This window comes from Equus caballus, chromosome 16 (genome assembly GCF_041296265.1).
Source record: "Equus caballus isolate H_3958 breed thoroughbred chromosome 16, TB-T2T, whole genome shotgun sequence".
Classification (NCBI taxonomy): Eukaryota; Metazoa; Chordata; class Mammalia; order Perissodactyla; family Equidae; genus Equus; species Equus caballus.
In genome coordinates, this window is record NC_091699.1 from 49,721,118 (window position 1) to 49,735,680 (window position 14,563).

Here is a 14,563-nt window from a genome sequence, read left to right on the forward strand (position 1 = left end):
GGCTGACCTTTGGGGGAAATCTGAGCACTGCCCCCACAAGAATATTCAGCTATTTTTAGCCCATTTCATTGGAGATTTGGACCAGGTTCCCATCTCTTTCATCTTGAATTCTGGCCAGTCACCTTGTGATTGAGGCCTGAAGTATGAGCAGAGGTGCTGAGAGTCAGGTCTCAAGGGAAACCCCCCTCCCTGTCAAGGCAGCAGCATGATGATTTCCTAAGTCTTCAGGGCCTGCAGCCCAACCTGGCGTTTGCTGCCACCAGGGGTCAAACCATCTCTAGGAACTGCCCTTGCTAAACTCCTCAGCTCATTGACAGCACTGACCCCTGCGACCTCTAGGACTTGGAGCTGGTAGGGACGCTGTATTCCTCTGTGGCTCAGGCGGAAAACTTCAGGCATGATGTCCGGGCTGTGCTATACGCAGGGGAGAGGAAACTCCCAGCCTTACTTCAGATCTGGGTGTTCAGAGTTGAAGGGAAGCTGGGGCACCTTTGGTCTCAGAGACATGCCTGGTCTCAGGGAAAAAGGCTTAGGGTGGCGCCCTCAGTGGGAGGCATGAGAGGCCATGGATACCCGACGGAGAACCAAGGCTCTGGTCGCTAGCGGCGCCCCCAAGCATCCTGCCCGCTTGGGATTTTCCCCTCTCCATCCCGCGGGGACCCTCCACAAGAAGCCAGGACACGCTATCAGCCCTGTCCCACTCAGGGCCCTGGGGCCGCGGCTATGGCCAGCCCAGCGCGGGTCTTTAGTCCCAGTTCTGCAGTTCCACCCGGCTCAGGGAGGAGGGCTAGGCGAGCCACGAGGGGGAGCAGGAGGCAGGCCGCAGGGGAGGAAGGGGTTAAATCTTCCTCCTCCAGGCTCTCCCCGCCCATAGAGCGCCTCTTAGGCCCCAACCAAGCACGCTGATTGGCCCAAGCCCTCCCCGTCCTGCCGGGGATTGGCCTGTGGGAGCGCGCCGGAGGCCTTGCCCCTTTCCCAGCTCGGCCTTTCGGCCCGTAGCAGCCTCTTGCTGGAGCTGTGGTAGCAGCCGCCACCTGGCAGCCCTCAAGCCATGGAGCCGTCGGAAGCTTCGGGGTGAGTGCGGGGCGCGGCCTGGGTTTCCCGTGTCCGCGTCCACGTGCGTGTCCGCGAGGCGCCGGCAGCCTCCTGGGCCCCGCGCAGGCGCCCGGCTTGGGTTGGCTCGGAAGGGGTACCGCCAAGTCTGGAGCCGGCGTACGCTGCCTACAACGCCTCGGTTTACCGCTTTGCCGCTTTTCTGCGGGCGGCTGCCCAACTGCAGCGAGGGATGGGGGCGGGAGCCGGCTGTGCCAAAGGCCGGTCGAGCCTCGCTGGAAAGCTAGCCGGGGGCCGTAGGGAGGCGGCTCCGTGCGGAGGAGCCGCGGCCCAGGAGGTGCGCCGGTGGGGCGCGTTGGGGCCGGGAGGTCGCTGCAAGATAGTCCATAGCCGGGGCCTGAGGCCGGCCGCTGTACCACTCCTACGGGAATGAGCGCTTCGGCCCTTCTGGCAGCTGTGCCCTCCCAGCGGGAGGGGCCAAGGACCCAAGCCCCGCCCTCCAAGCACGCGTCCTGCTGGTGGGGGGTTGGGGGGGCGGTGGAGGGAGCCCTTTAAGAACACCTGAGTGACTCACGGAGGAGGGGCGAGGGGGCTCAAAGATCTCTGTGGGACACGTCAAAGTCTTTAAGGTTCTTCTTTGCACCCATTCCACTCCCTCCTCCAACCGGGACACCCAGGCCCTTCGCTGGTGAGTTCCCGGCCCTCGGCCCTGGCCCTCGGGTGGGATCCTTCCCCTAGGTCAGAGCTTCTCACAGATCAGAACTTTCCTGACAGGCGAAAGCTTTCCCGGCAGGGGAGAGCTTCCCTTCAGGTAAGATCCTCCCTCTGAGATCTATTCCCAGGTGAGAGCCTCCCCAGGTCAGAGCTTCCCGTAGGTGAGAGTACCCTCCAGATCAGAACTTTCCTGGTGGGTGAAAGCTTGCCCCCAGGTAAGAGCTCCCTCTCTAAGAGCTCCCATTCCCAGGTGAGATCTATTTCCAGGACAGCTTCCTCCCAGGTCTCCTATTCCCTAGCGAGAGCTTTCCCCCTCTTCAGGTGGGAGCCTCTGGGCAGATCAGAGATTCTCCCCAGGACAGAACTTACCTGGCTGGTGAAAAATTTTGAATCAGGTGAGAGCTTCCCCCTAGCTGAGATCTATTCCCAGCTGAGATCTTCCCCCATTTCAGGTGGGAGCTTCCCTTTCCAGGTGGAAGCCTCTCCTTCCAGGTGAGTCCCCTTTCTCTCCAGGTGAGAGCCATCCCCTGGCTTTCCCAGATTAGGCCTGAGATTGTCTACAACTTGGACCCTGGGGCTGGAGGCCCAGGGGCAATATTAGCCCCACCTCTCTCCTTCTTAGAGGGGAGGGTCTCATCTGAAGAGGGCCTTGCCTGAAGAACTGGACCCCTAGTTTGCTGGATCCCTTCCTTGCGTGTGCTCTCAGCCAGCCAGCAGTGGGCTCATGGGGCAGCTGGATAAGGACTCAGAGACTGGACGGGGATTGGCTGGGGGAGAGCAAGGGGCTGGGAGGGGCAGTCAGCCTGGGACCTGGATTGGTAGAACCCTCAGGGCTGGGTAGTGTGGACTGTGCTCATCCTGCTGCCTCTTCGTGGGGGACTTTGTCCCAGCAAGCGGTTTCCACTAGCCAAAGTTCAGGCACTGCCCTGGGTGTGGGCATGGAGCCAGCTGGGGGCTGGACCTACCTAGATCTCGGGGACTAGATATCAGTCAGGTGGTGACTCTCTAGTCTCAGGTGGATGTGTGGGGGAGGTTGGGCCAGGGGTGCCCTGACGGTGTCTCTGGTCTTGCCACCCCAGACAGAGGGATACACAAGCACTGCTGTCCACAACACAAGAAATGGAGCTGAGGAGGCGAGACTACCACGTGGAGCGGCCACTGCTGAACCAGAAACAGCTGGAGGAGCTGGGGCGCTGGAGCTCAGTGACTGGGACCCACCAGTGGCGAACCTGGTTGCAGTAAGGCTGAGGGTTGGGGCCTAGGGGCACTGGCAGGACCTAGGTAGCCTCTATCCCTGATACCTACCCTTGTGTCCTCAGGTGCTCCCATGCTCGGGCCCGAGCACTTCTGCTCCAATACCTCCCTGTTTTGGCTTGGCTACCCCGGTATCCTGTGCGTGACTGGCTCCTGGGTGACCTGTTGTCTGGCCTAAGTGTGGCCATTATGCAGCTACCACAGGGTAAGCCACCTGTCATCTGGAGGCTGTACCCTCAACCATTGCCTGGTGACCTCGACCCTTTAAGGCCCTAGCCTAGAAGCCCTGTGATCTGTGGCTGCCCCCAAACCTGAAGTCATGACCCCTGCCTCTGCAACTGTGGCCTATGACCTAGGGCTGGGATTCCCTCATCCTTTCAAGGCCCTGGCCCCTTAGCCTACATTGCCACCATTCTACCTCCAGGCCTAGCCTATGCCCTCCTGGCTGGACTGCCCCCAGTGTTTGGCCTCTACAGCTCCTTCTACCCTGTCTTTATCTACTTCCTGTTTGGCACTTCCCGGCACATCTCTGTGGGTGAGTGGAGCCAGGCCCAGCCTTGCTGGAGGATGCCCACCTCCCTCATGGAGGACAGATTGAGGGCGGGCTGAGCAGAACAAGGGAACTTAGGGAAGAGAGCAGCATTGGTGCTGGGCTGCTGGAAGACTGGCCCAAGGGTCATTCCCATGCAGGAGTAGGCCTCTGACCATGGGACCACGCAGTCAGGTGACCTAGAGGCCCTGGCTCCGGGCGGATGTTGGGGGCTCAGAACTTGGCACAGGCCTGATAACCTTTGGCGGGCTGTGCCCCCTCCTCATTCCACCTTTCACAAGGGGAGCGGTTCTGAGCCAGTGGGCATAGGTGGGCAGGGTAGATGTGCGGGGCCCACATTTCTAGTCACCCTCAAGAGCCCTTGAGCTCAGGGTTCATACGTGACTGTCAGCACTGCCACTATTTGCACAGCATAGTCTGAGGATATTTGTCTAGAACTGGATGTCTGTCTTCTCCCTTAAGACCAGGGCTCCAGGGCAGGACAGTGTCCTCTCCCGTTCAGACCTGCCCTGACCTGTCCCTATAGGCACTTTTGCTGTCATGTCTGTGATGGTGGGCAGTGTGACAGAATCCCTGGCCCCAGATGAGGACTTCCTTCAGGACTTGAACTCCACAGTCAATGAGACGGCCAGAGATGCTGCCCGGGTGCAGCTGGCCTCCGCACTCAGTGTCCTAGTTGGCCTTTTCCAGGTACAGAGCAGTCAGGAGTACTGTCCCCCTACTACCTGCCCCACTGCTGAACCCATCCCCCCAACCCCCGTCTGCCAGTTCCTCTGAGTGTCTGACCATCACCATCCTCCTCCTCATCACTCTGGCTGTTGACTCATCCCTCTCTGATCTTACCTGCCCTGGGCTATGCCCCAGCCACCCCTAGGACCCCCACCTCCCCTGATTGCCCCTGGCCACCCCACAGGTGGGGCTTGGCCTGGTCCACTTCGGCTTCGTGGTCACCTACCTGTCAGAACCTCTGGTCCATGGCTATACCACAGCTGCATCTGTGCAGGTTTTCATCTCGCAGCTCAAGTATGTGTTTGGCCTCCAATTGAGCAGCCGCTCTGGGCCACTGTCCATCATCTATGTGAGTGAAGGTGGGATGAGGGACAGGTGGGTGTGCCCATGAGCTTGAGTGCTGGCTGTGACCCTGTCTCCCCTCAGACACTGCTAGAAGTCTGCTGGAAGCTGCCCCAGAGCGTGGTTGGCACCATGGTCACCGCACTTGTGGCAGGGGTAGTGCTTGTGGTGGTGAAGCTACTGAATGACAAGCTGCAACAACATCTGCCCCTGCCGATCCCCGGGGAACTGCTCACGGTTCGGATTCTGGGGGGGGCAGGGGACAGGGGAGAAGGGCAAGTGGGGATATATTCCTGCCATACGGGCATCCCCCAGGCATTTAAAGACTAGCTGGCATGAGCACTGGTGAGAGTTCCTGGGGACTGGGCGGACCACAGCGGAAAGCTCCCGAGTTAATATCTTCCTGCCCCTGAGAGACAGCATCTCTCTTTTCCCAAAATGGTGGCGTCTGTCTCATCCTGTTGCTAGCTTGTCCCTCTGAAGGTTTTGCTTCAAGTCTCCCCCTTCACCCCCAAAGTGGTTTCTCCATCCCCCTTGACAGTGGTGCCAGCACCTCCCTCCTCTGACTCTGTCCTCTCCTCCCAGCTCATCGGGGCCACAGGCATCTCCTACGGCGTGGGCCTGAAGCACAGATTTGGGGTGGATGTCGTGGGTGACATCCCTGCAGGGTGAGCTCTGGCCCCTGTCAGGTCAGGGAGCTTGGGTGGCCAGGGTCAGCACCTTCCTTTGGCCTCACAGATGCCCCTCACAGGCTGCTACCCCCAGTGGCCCCCAACTCCCAGCTGTTCGCAAAACTTGTGGGAAATGCCTTCGCCATCGCTGTGGTTGGGTTCGCCATTGCCATCTCGCTGGGGAAGATCTTCGCACTGAGGCATGGCTACAGGGTGGACAGCAACCAGGTCTGGAGGACGGGATGCGGGACAGTTAGCAGGCAGTGGAGGAGGTCTGAGGGGGATGGAGTCTCAGGTGGGACACAAGGAAACAGCAAACAGATGTGGTGGGCCATGTGGGGGACTGAGGATGGGGGAGCAGGACACAGGACAACAGCCAAGTCCTTGAGGGCTATGCAGTGGGGGTGAAGGTTGGGGATGCCTAGGCCTAGACACAGTTGCTTGGCGAGTGACCAGGCTCTGCCACTGAAGTCTCCTCACACCTGCTCTCCCCTCCACCAGGAGCTGGTGGCCCTTGGCCTCAGTAACCTTATTGGGGGCGTCTTCCAGTGCTTCCCTGTGAGTTGCTCTATGTCTCGGAGCCTGGTACAAGAGAGCACAGGGGGCAACACACAGGTGGGCTCAGGTGTGGGCGCGGGTGTGCTTCTGTGTGTGCATGTGCTGCTTTGCCTGGGTTGTCCCACCCTCCTCCCCTTGCTCTCCCCCTGCTCCCTCCCTACTCTCCCCCCACCCCCCTGCTCTCCCCCCACCCCCTACTCTCTTGCCCCAACCCTACTCTTCGCCTCTACTCTCCCCACACTCCCCCTACTCTCCCCTACTTTCCTCCCAACCCTTACTCTCCCCTCCCCCTCCTCTCCTCTCTTCCCCCACCTCTACTCTCCCCCAACCCCTACTCTCCACCCCCACCCCTACTCTCCACTCCCACTCTCCCTCCACTTTACCCCCAACCCCTACTCTGGCCCCAGCCCCCCACTCCCTTCCCCTGCTCCCCCACTCTCTTCCCCTACTCCTACTCTGCTACCCTCCTGCTCACTCCTGCCTCCTGCTCACTCCCACCCGGCAGGTTGCTGGAGCTGTCTCCTCCCTCTTCATCCTCATTATCATTGTCAAACTTGGGGAACTCTTCCAAGACCTGCCTAAGGTGAGCCCCCACCTCCACCCCTACCCAGCTGGGTTTGAGGGCCTTGGCCAGGCCAGGGGCTCAGATCAGTCAGTCACATCCCAGGTGAGGGGCAGGGATACAAGGTCATGCCATTTTTCAAGGTTGAGACCTTTGGGGTGAGATTTGGAGTTGAGAGTCAGGGGTTAGGACCTTTCAGCGTCAGATCCAAGTTGTTAGGTTCACGGGCTGGGTGGTGGTTAGCGTCATTTAGGGTTATGCCCAGGTGCTTGGGGTCAGTCTTGTTCATGCCCAGGTGGCTGGGGTTGTCAGTATCTGGGCAGCTCTCAGCAGCCCCTGGTGACACTGTCCCCATGGCAGGCAGTCCTGGCAGCCGCCATTATCGTGAACTTGAAGGGCATGTTGATGCAGTTCACAGACATATGCTCCCTCTGGAAGGCAAATCGAATGGATCTGGTGAGAGGCCTGGGATCCCAGGGGTGGGATTGGGGCCTTCAGCTCCAACAGCCCCTCTAGACCCTGCTGACCACTGCCCTTCTGTTTTTAGCTCATCTGGCTGGTGACCTTTGTGGCCACCATCCTGCTGAACCTGGACCTTGGCCTAGCAGCTGCGGTGGCCTTCTCCCTGCTGCTTGTGGTGTTCCGCACGCAGCTGTGAGTCAACCCTTTTGGTCCCCCCAATTCCAGCTGGTGAGGGAGTGACATTCCACACTGGCTCCCTCAGGTTTCCCATGTCTCAAGGACAGCCCCAGGCTCCTTAGTACCCCCTCATTGTCCTTTTCTCTGCCCTCTCTCCTCACACTCACTGTTCTTCACAGGCCTCACTATTCTATCCTGGGGCAGGTGCCAGACACGGACATTTACAGAGATGTGGCAGAGTACTCAGAGGTGTGTGGGGGTGCTAAGCAGGAGGAAGGCCTGGGTGGGGTGGAACAGAGCCAGAATGGACTTTTATCAGTCCCTTCCACACCTGGCAAGGACACTGGGGGCTGAGGGCACTTTGGTCCTTGTAATTTCAAGGGAAGAATTTGGATCTATGACCCCCAGTTAGAGTATAAGGGACTAGGAGGGGCCCGAGAAAGAGTGGACAGAGATAGGCCTGGGGGCCTGGGGACAGGTCTGTCTTGGAGCCAGCAGTACAAGTCCCATCCTGCAGACAAGCCCTGGGTCAGGAATCCCAGAGGGATTCCTGTAGGGGAGGCTGTTTCCAGATTTATCAGTGGAATTACTGGATCTCTGTCATTTACCTCCTGAGAAGTCTCATGCCAAGTGCTGGTAAAAATAGGTGGGGCTCTGGAATAAAACAAGCCCATTCCCCCTGACATGGAAACTTGAAGGCTGAGCACAGTATGATTAGGCAGAGTAAGGGGAGGACATGAGGGGGAGCAGCTCAGCTGGTTGGAAAGGGAGGAGGGAACACATCGTGCAGGCCCAAATGCTGAGCAGAGACCTGGGCAGTGCTCTGAATGGGGTGGGAGCTGGGGAAGGCTTGGTTGGGATGGCAGCTAAGGAGGGTCTCTCTATCTGCATGCAGAAAATAGACCACAGGGCAGGAATAGGAGACCCAAGAGGAGGCCTGAGAGCCACTGAACCCTGGCCTGGATATTGGCAGAAGGGCAGGGGAGATGGGGAGGGAGAGGTGCAGGATGCCCTGGAGGAAGCCCTGACAGTCCTGGCCAAGGGCCTGGGCAGAGGGAAGGAGCAGGATGAGGACTCAGGATGACACCACCAGGCCTGTGGCCCAAGCTTCTGGGAGGGCACGGGCCACAGGCTGGGCCCATGCTGGCTGGGGAGCAGAGGGGTGGGGGGCAGTGGGTGCTGGGGCACATGGGGGAGGAAAGGCAGCCAGGAGAGAGGAGGGCTCAGCCACCCCAACCCTGACCCACCCCCAGGCCAGGGAGGTCCCAGGCGTGAAGGTCTTCCGCTCCTCAGCCACTGTGTACTTTGCCAACGCTGAACTCTACAGTGACACATTGAAGCAGAAGGTGAGGCTTGGGGTCCCCAGGGTGAGTGTCAGAGGGTCCCTCACTTCCACAGAGTGTCCACATCCCCTTCCCTGATATTCGCCTCTAGTGTGGTATAGACGTCGACCGCCTCATCTCCCGGAAGAAGAAGCTGCTCAAGAAGAAGGAGCTAAAGCTGAAGCGACTGCTGAAGGAGGAGAAGCTCCAGAGACAGGCAGGGCCCCTTGAGCCGGTGACTCCTGCGTCTGTCCTGCTGCTCACCCGACGCAGCCTTTCTCCCAACCTCCTGGGCTCCTGACTTCTCACCCGCATTCTTCATTCCTCCTCCTTTCTCCCTGATGCCCCCTAGGACCCTGCTTTACTCCCCTGGCTGGTCAGGGCTCTGGGTGGAATTTTATTTTTCTCCCATCCCACCAAGGCAGCGACGGTGTGAACCCATCACGATCCCTGTCTCCTCTCTTCCCTGGCCTAGGCTGCTGCCTCCAAGGGCACTTCCGTTTCCATCAATGCCAACACCAGCATCAGAGACATCGAGAGCAACAACATGGAGGGCTCCAAGGCCAAGGTGAGGCTGGAGGTGGGAGAGGGGTCAGCCATGAGCTGCAGAGATGGGGGTGCTCACACATGTCCCATGAGGAAAGCTGTGGACCTTCGAGTTGTGCATTCAAGGTGGTTGTGCCAATAGCAGGAGGAATGGGTGATGGATAAGATACTCTGTGGGGAGATCTCTAGAGTATGCCATGGAATTCTGCTTGTGGCTCTCTTGTCTGTAATCTGAGGCCCACATGAAGACCTTGAATTTACAGAGTCTGCAAGACCCTACCGTCTGTGCTCATGGATAGAGGGAAGGGATTGAGGGCGTGGGGAAAAAATGTGGGGTCCAAAAAGGGAACGCCACACTCAGTTAGAGACCTAGGCAGGGGGCCGAGGTGTCTGAGTGTACACATGTGTGCATGTGTCTCTTCTGGTCCATCCTTGGGCCCCCTATCCACTCCATCCTGGCTGACTGAGGATGAGGTACAGTCTCCCAGTGGCCTCCCTTCTTAAGTGTCCCTATTAAGCCTGGGCCCAGGAGGTAATAGAGCAGTATATGCTTGGTCTGTGTGTGCTACTTGAGTCTAGGCGTCCTCTCCTGTGTGTCCCCATGAGTTCCTCCTGTCTTTGCCTAGAGGAAATCCCCATGTCCAAGTCCTCATGTGTCCCTTGCAAGCCCCATATATCTGGGTGTTTACATGCATGCTCCCACACCTGACCTTATGTGACCCTGCCTGTCTGTGCGTGTTCCCTGCCTTCATCTTCTTGTGGGCGGCCCTTGCAGTGTGTCTGGCTCCATAGCAGGTGAGCGCAGGGAAGGAACTAGAGGATACAGCAGCCAGCGGTCAAGAAGATGCCAAGGCCCCAGATGGGTCCACACTGAAGGCCCTGGGCCTGCCTCAGCCGGATTTCCACAGCCTTGTCCTGGACCTGGGTGCCCTCTCCTTCGTGGACACTGTGTGCCTCAAGAGCCTGAAGAATGTAAGAGGCTGGGGTATACCTAGGAAGAGCCCTGGGGGAGGACGAGGCCCCTCAAGCCTGCACTCTGCCCCCATAACTAGCTCCAAGAGCCCTCTGAGCCTTCCAACCCCCAGACTCTCTGAGCTCCCCCTCTAAACTCCCTCCCTGCAGCCTTCCTGAATCCTCCCTTGGAGCCTGAGCCTCCCTCTGAATCTGGCCCCCTTTTTCTGCTGCAGATTTTCCGTGACTTCCGGGAGATCGAGGTGGAGGTGTACATGGCCGCCTGCCACAGTGCGTGGGGTGGGGATGGCAGGAATGGTCCGGGAAGGGGGTGGGGCTCTTCCCGTCAAGGAGTCTGCCAGGCAGCACAAGGTAAAAGTCTCTGAAACTGGAAGTCAGAGGTATCCTGGGAGGCAAGGTGAAGGGTCAAGGGTGACTAGGGGTTTAGCTGTAACCTCAGGGGTGGAGGTCACAGGTGACATGGGTCAGGGCATTCTGCTGGTGATTGGGGGTTGGGGTTCTTGGTGGTTCTGTGAGTCAGGGGAGACCTGCTTCTTGCCTACAGCCCCTGTGGTCACACAGCTTGAGGCTGGGCACTTCTTCGATGCGTCTATCACTAAGCAGCATCTCTTTGCCTCTGTCCACGATGCTGTCGTCTTTGCCCTCCAACACCCAAGGTCTGGTCCCGTCAGCCCTGTTTCGGTGAGCTGACCTCTGGACCGCTAAACTCTTTATCTACTGCTTGTCCCCACCCCTGACCCCAACTCCAGGAAGTCCACACTTCCTAGATGGCTCTGCCTCCAGTGGACCCACTGCCTTCCCCTCCTGCCTTTAGATAAAGCTGCTCCTGGGGGCAGAGGTTGCTCTCCTAGGGGAGGGGGTGGTATGCGTCCTTTGCAAACTGACTGGCGCTTCTCCTCCTTGGCCTGCTCAGGTTACCCAACTCTGACCGTGCTGCCACCCTACCTGAGACTGCCTACCTCTGGAGATTGTGACGTGGCACCCATGAGAACCCCCTGACCCCTAGGCTGCCTCCAGCTGTCACCCAGGAGTACCCTCCGTATACACATACATAACTCAGGGATGGAGGTCCTGGGACTCCGCGTTCAGTGTGATGGGGCACTGGAGTCGGCCAGCACTGGCCAGGGCAGGGGAGCATGCGTGTTTGCAGCCTCAGGAATAAAGATTTGTTTGCCCAACACCAGGCTCTGCTGTGGCTTGGTGGAGGCTTGGTGGGGGTAGGAGGTGGGTCCACAGTCCTGGCTCCTGACTCTTCTTATGGCCCACACTGGGGACTGGAATCAGAAGTTGTAGGGGAGGTTTGGGGAGGGCAGGGTCAGGAGGGACAGTATAGAACAGGAGGGCGAGCTGTGGGGCCAGGCCCAGAATTGGGGCATACGGGTTGAAGTTTCTCCCCGGCCACACATAGTCCTCGGCACCTGTGTCCTCAGCTGTAAAACAGTTGGAATCAGAGCTGCTTCTCAGGAATCATCTGTTCTCAGGGGCACTTGATAACAAGCAAGGCACTGGGTGCCACCAGGTAGCCCTGGAGGGTGTAATGTGAACACCCGAGTAACCAGTTGAGGAGGGGCAGGTGTTCACAGGTGCTGCTGGTCTGCATTTAGAAATAAGAGTGTGCATGATTGATTTACTTGGGAAAATGCCTGTTCGTATAATTAGATCACTGGGCTTTGTAGGTCACTGTGGGCCAAGAAGCATGTGTTGATTTCTACCATAAAATGCCAACATCTGGGCCTGTGGCCCAGTGGGCAGCAGTGGGCCTTCGAGCCAGCTGATACTCTGAGTGCTTGGGGTGAGGGTGGGGGCACTAGAATCTTCCTGGGCCTCAAGGTCTCATCAGCAGAGCATGAATGGTAATAGGATCCACCTCGTGGGTTGTTCCGTGCCATGAGTAAATGCCATGAAATGCTTGCATCAGTGCTGGGCCCGTGTCACTTGCTCAAAACGGGTGAGCTTTGCCGTCTACCAGCTGACCAGGTGCTAGGCTCTGCTGGGTGAGTGGACAGAGGCTGCCCTACCCTCCAAGTCACTGAGGCACCCCTTGCTCAGCTGTCTTTATTGTGGCCCTGCACTGTGTTTACAAATCTTTGTCCACCCTCTACCCCCAGAACCTCAGCCCAGGAAGTCATGGCTCTTTGTCTATTCTGTCATGCCGTGTCCTGGCACCAGGAGGTGCCTGGCACGTGGCGGTGCTTGGTAAATATTGGTTGAGTGAAGCGTATGTGCTGGAATGGAAGGCCGACCTCGAACAAGAGATTGCAGATACTTAGAAATGCTTCGAAGAAAATAAAACAGAGTCACATGGGAGAGAAAGGACTGTGTCGCCCCAGATGGTCCTGGGAGGGAGGCTCAGGGAGCAGGTGATACTTCTACTGAAGCTCCAGCCATGAGAAGTGTCTCTATGAGTGGAGGACAGCGCTCCTGGTGTGGGGAACAGCAGGTGTGTGCAGCAACACTAGCGAGGCCTGCATGAGGCAGGAGGGGAGACCAAAGCATGCTGAGCCTTTGGACTTTATTCGGAGCGTGAGGGGCCCCCCGTTTTTGAGCACTCACTGCGGTGATGTGGACTGTCGGGTAGGCTGGGCGTAGGGGACCAGCGAGCAGCTCTGAGCTGGAGAGCAGTGTTAGAGGCTGTGGGATGTTAGAATTGTAGGGAGTGGATGTTAGGTGAGGAGGAGGGAGGGGGTAAAGGAGGCACTCCTTTAGTCCTGGGCCCCAAGCCTGCCATCCTCCTCAGCCCTGGAACCCCATGCCCCATGTTTTCTGCTCAGGCTTCCCCCATGAAAGGCCATGGGGCCAGCTGGAACCTCCTGCCTCTAGTCTGGCCTGCCTGTGGGGGAGGGGCGTTTGTCTGTTGCCAGGTGCCCAGGTTCCGCTGGCACTTGCCACAGCCATGCTGCTCGCACGGTCCTTCCTGCTAGTGCTACTCCTGCTGGCCATGCCTGCCCCAACCCACACCTGGTCACGGCCCCTGTGGTACCAGGTGGGGCTGGACTTACAGCCCTGGGGATGCCAACCAGACAGCATGGAGAGTTGCAGAGAAAGCCTGGGCTGTCCTGGCCATTTGATGGGCCTGGGGGAGAACTACGTCTACCCTGTGGCTGGGGTCACAGCCACCACTACCATGATGCTGATGATTGCCCATGTGGTGCAGCGGCGATGGCGTTTACGGGCCACTAAGTTTGAGGTGAGCACAGCACCGCTCTGTCCCCCCCAGTGTCCTACCTCCACTCAGACCCAATGAGCTCCTATCCTCCACCCAACCTTCCCCAATCAGCCTACCCATGCCTTGTGGGCCTCCTGCTGCCCCTTTCCTCACTGCTCACACCCCATGGTCCATTCATCTGTCCACACCTGTCAGCCCCTAGCCATTCCCCACGGCCAGTACCCTGCTCCCATCTGTCCCTCTTTAATATCCCTATTCCTCACCCAGCTTACCTGGTCCTCATGACCACCCTGGCCCACAACAGACCCTCAGGGATCCTCTATCACCCTAAGTCCCCCATCCCCCATCCCCCTGGCTCCATTACTGCCCCTTACCACACCTCCGTCCCATCCCTCTGCTCTCACACCTGCCGCTTGGTCCTATCCTCAGCATCCACAGGTGACCACTGACCCCCCTGGACTCTGGAAACAGCGGACCCCGATCTCAGACCGCACCCTACTCCTCGGTGTCCTGCACGTGCTGGATGCCCTCCTGGTTCACATCGAGGGCCACCTGCAGTCTCTAGCCACCCAGCAGCGAACCCAAATAAAGGGGACTCCCACCCAGAGTGGGTGACCTAACATATGCCTCTCTTTGCCTCATAGCCAGTCAGGGTAGGGGTGGCCTGAGGCTCTGGGCCAGGCTTGGGACTGTGTGTGTCTTTTCTCTCCAGGCCTGCCTGGACCCTGTTTCCCCTTTCTGTTTTTACAGCCAGCAGACTTGTTGAGGCCTCAGTGCCCCAGATGGATGGGCAGGTTTTGCCCAGGCTGGCTCACACTGCTCCATTGCCTCCACCAACTGACTCCTCACTAAGTATCCCACCCACAAATACAATTGCTCCTCAGGAGTCTCCACTGTGGTGGGAGAAGACTTGACTATCAGGGCAGACTTAGATGATCTGGGGAGGGCTGCCCAGGGGTGATAACTTGGCTGAACCACTAGGGCTTCTGGTTGGGGCTGCAGCCTGAGCTGGGAGTAGGGGCTGGAGGGGGAGCCCTGGCTGCCTTCATCTTTGTGGCAGTCTCGAACACTCCCTGGCACCTGAGTGGCCCTTGTTCTCAGGCCCTGGAAGTAAAGTGAGGGCTGAACCTCCCCAAAGGGGAGGCCCTTACCCACCTCCTCCCTTCGTTCTACCATAGGCAAGTCAGTTTGAGTGGGTACTGAGGCCTCTGCATTTTTAAGGTCTCTGCTTTTGAAAAAGAATATAATGTTATGAATTCAAAAACAGAAATAGAAGTAAATTAAAATAATGAGAAAAGAAATCATGACAAATCACAAATGCTAAAAAGCTGACGATACAATGCAAAATCCAGAACAATAACATTTGTGGTGACTTCCTGACACATTTCTGTAATATGTTTTCCCCTGTATTTTCAGGCTGCTCACTCTGATCACCTTTGCATAGGACAAGGATTTTGTAATTTGGGGGGAAATATTTTCCATACA

The 14,563-nt window shown here is 58.1% G+C and overlaps 2 protein-coding genes across 19 annotated transcripts; both read left to right on the forward strand.

Moving 5' to 3' along the window:
• Positions 1-908: 908 nt before the first annotated feature.
• Positions 909-11,090, forward strand: SLC26A6 (solute carrier family 26 member 6). 18 transcript variants are annotated; one of them, XM_070237695.1, is made up of 22 exons: positions 936-1,074; positions 2,220-2,259; positions 2,847-3,005; positions 3,087-3,226; positions 3,446-3,556; positions 4,098-4,261; positions 4,485-4,649; positions 4,727-4,879; positions 5,228-5,310; positions 5,394-5,541; positions 5,815-5,928; positions 6,377-6,454; positions 6,794-6,889; positions 6,981-7,087; positions 7,252-7,321; positions 8,326-8,418; positions 8,507-8,611; positions 8,870-8,962; positions 9,733-9,912; positions 10,128-10,182; positions 10,457-10,593; positions 10,826-11,090. In XM_070237695.1, exons 3-22 carry the CDS (start codon positions 2,887-2,889, stop codon positions 10,838-10,840), a joined length of 2,226 nt encoding a protein of 741 aa, XP_070093796.1. In that variant the 5' UTR covers positions 936-1,074; positions 2,220-2,259; positions 2,847-2,886; the 3' UTR covers positions 10,841-11,090. The 18 variants fall into 18 exon arrangements, 17 of the variants coding, with proteins under 17 accessions (XP_023476248.1, XP_023476247.1, XP_070093800.1 ...); XM_070237696.1 differs by having other exon boundaries at positions 9,736-9,912; XM_023620480.2 differs by lacking the exon at positions 2,220-2,259 and having other exon boundaries at positions 909-1,074; positions 9,736-9,912.
• A 1,091-nt stretch (positions 11,091-12,181) lies between these two features.
• TMEM89 (transmembrane protein 89) lies at positions 12,182-13,698 on the forward strand. The gene is made up of 2 exons (XM_003363119.5): positions 12,182-13,099; positions 13,508-13,698. The coding sequence occupies exons 1-2, from the start codon at positions 12,662-12,664 to the stop codon at positions 13,691-13,693; spliced, it is 624 nt and encodes a 207-aa protein (XP_003363167.2). The 5' UTR covers positions 12,182-12,661; the 3' UTR covers positions 13,694-13,698.
• The last annotated feature ends 865 nt before the right edge of the window (positions 13,699-14,563 follow it).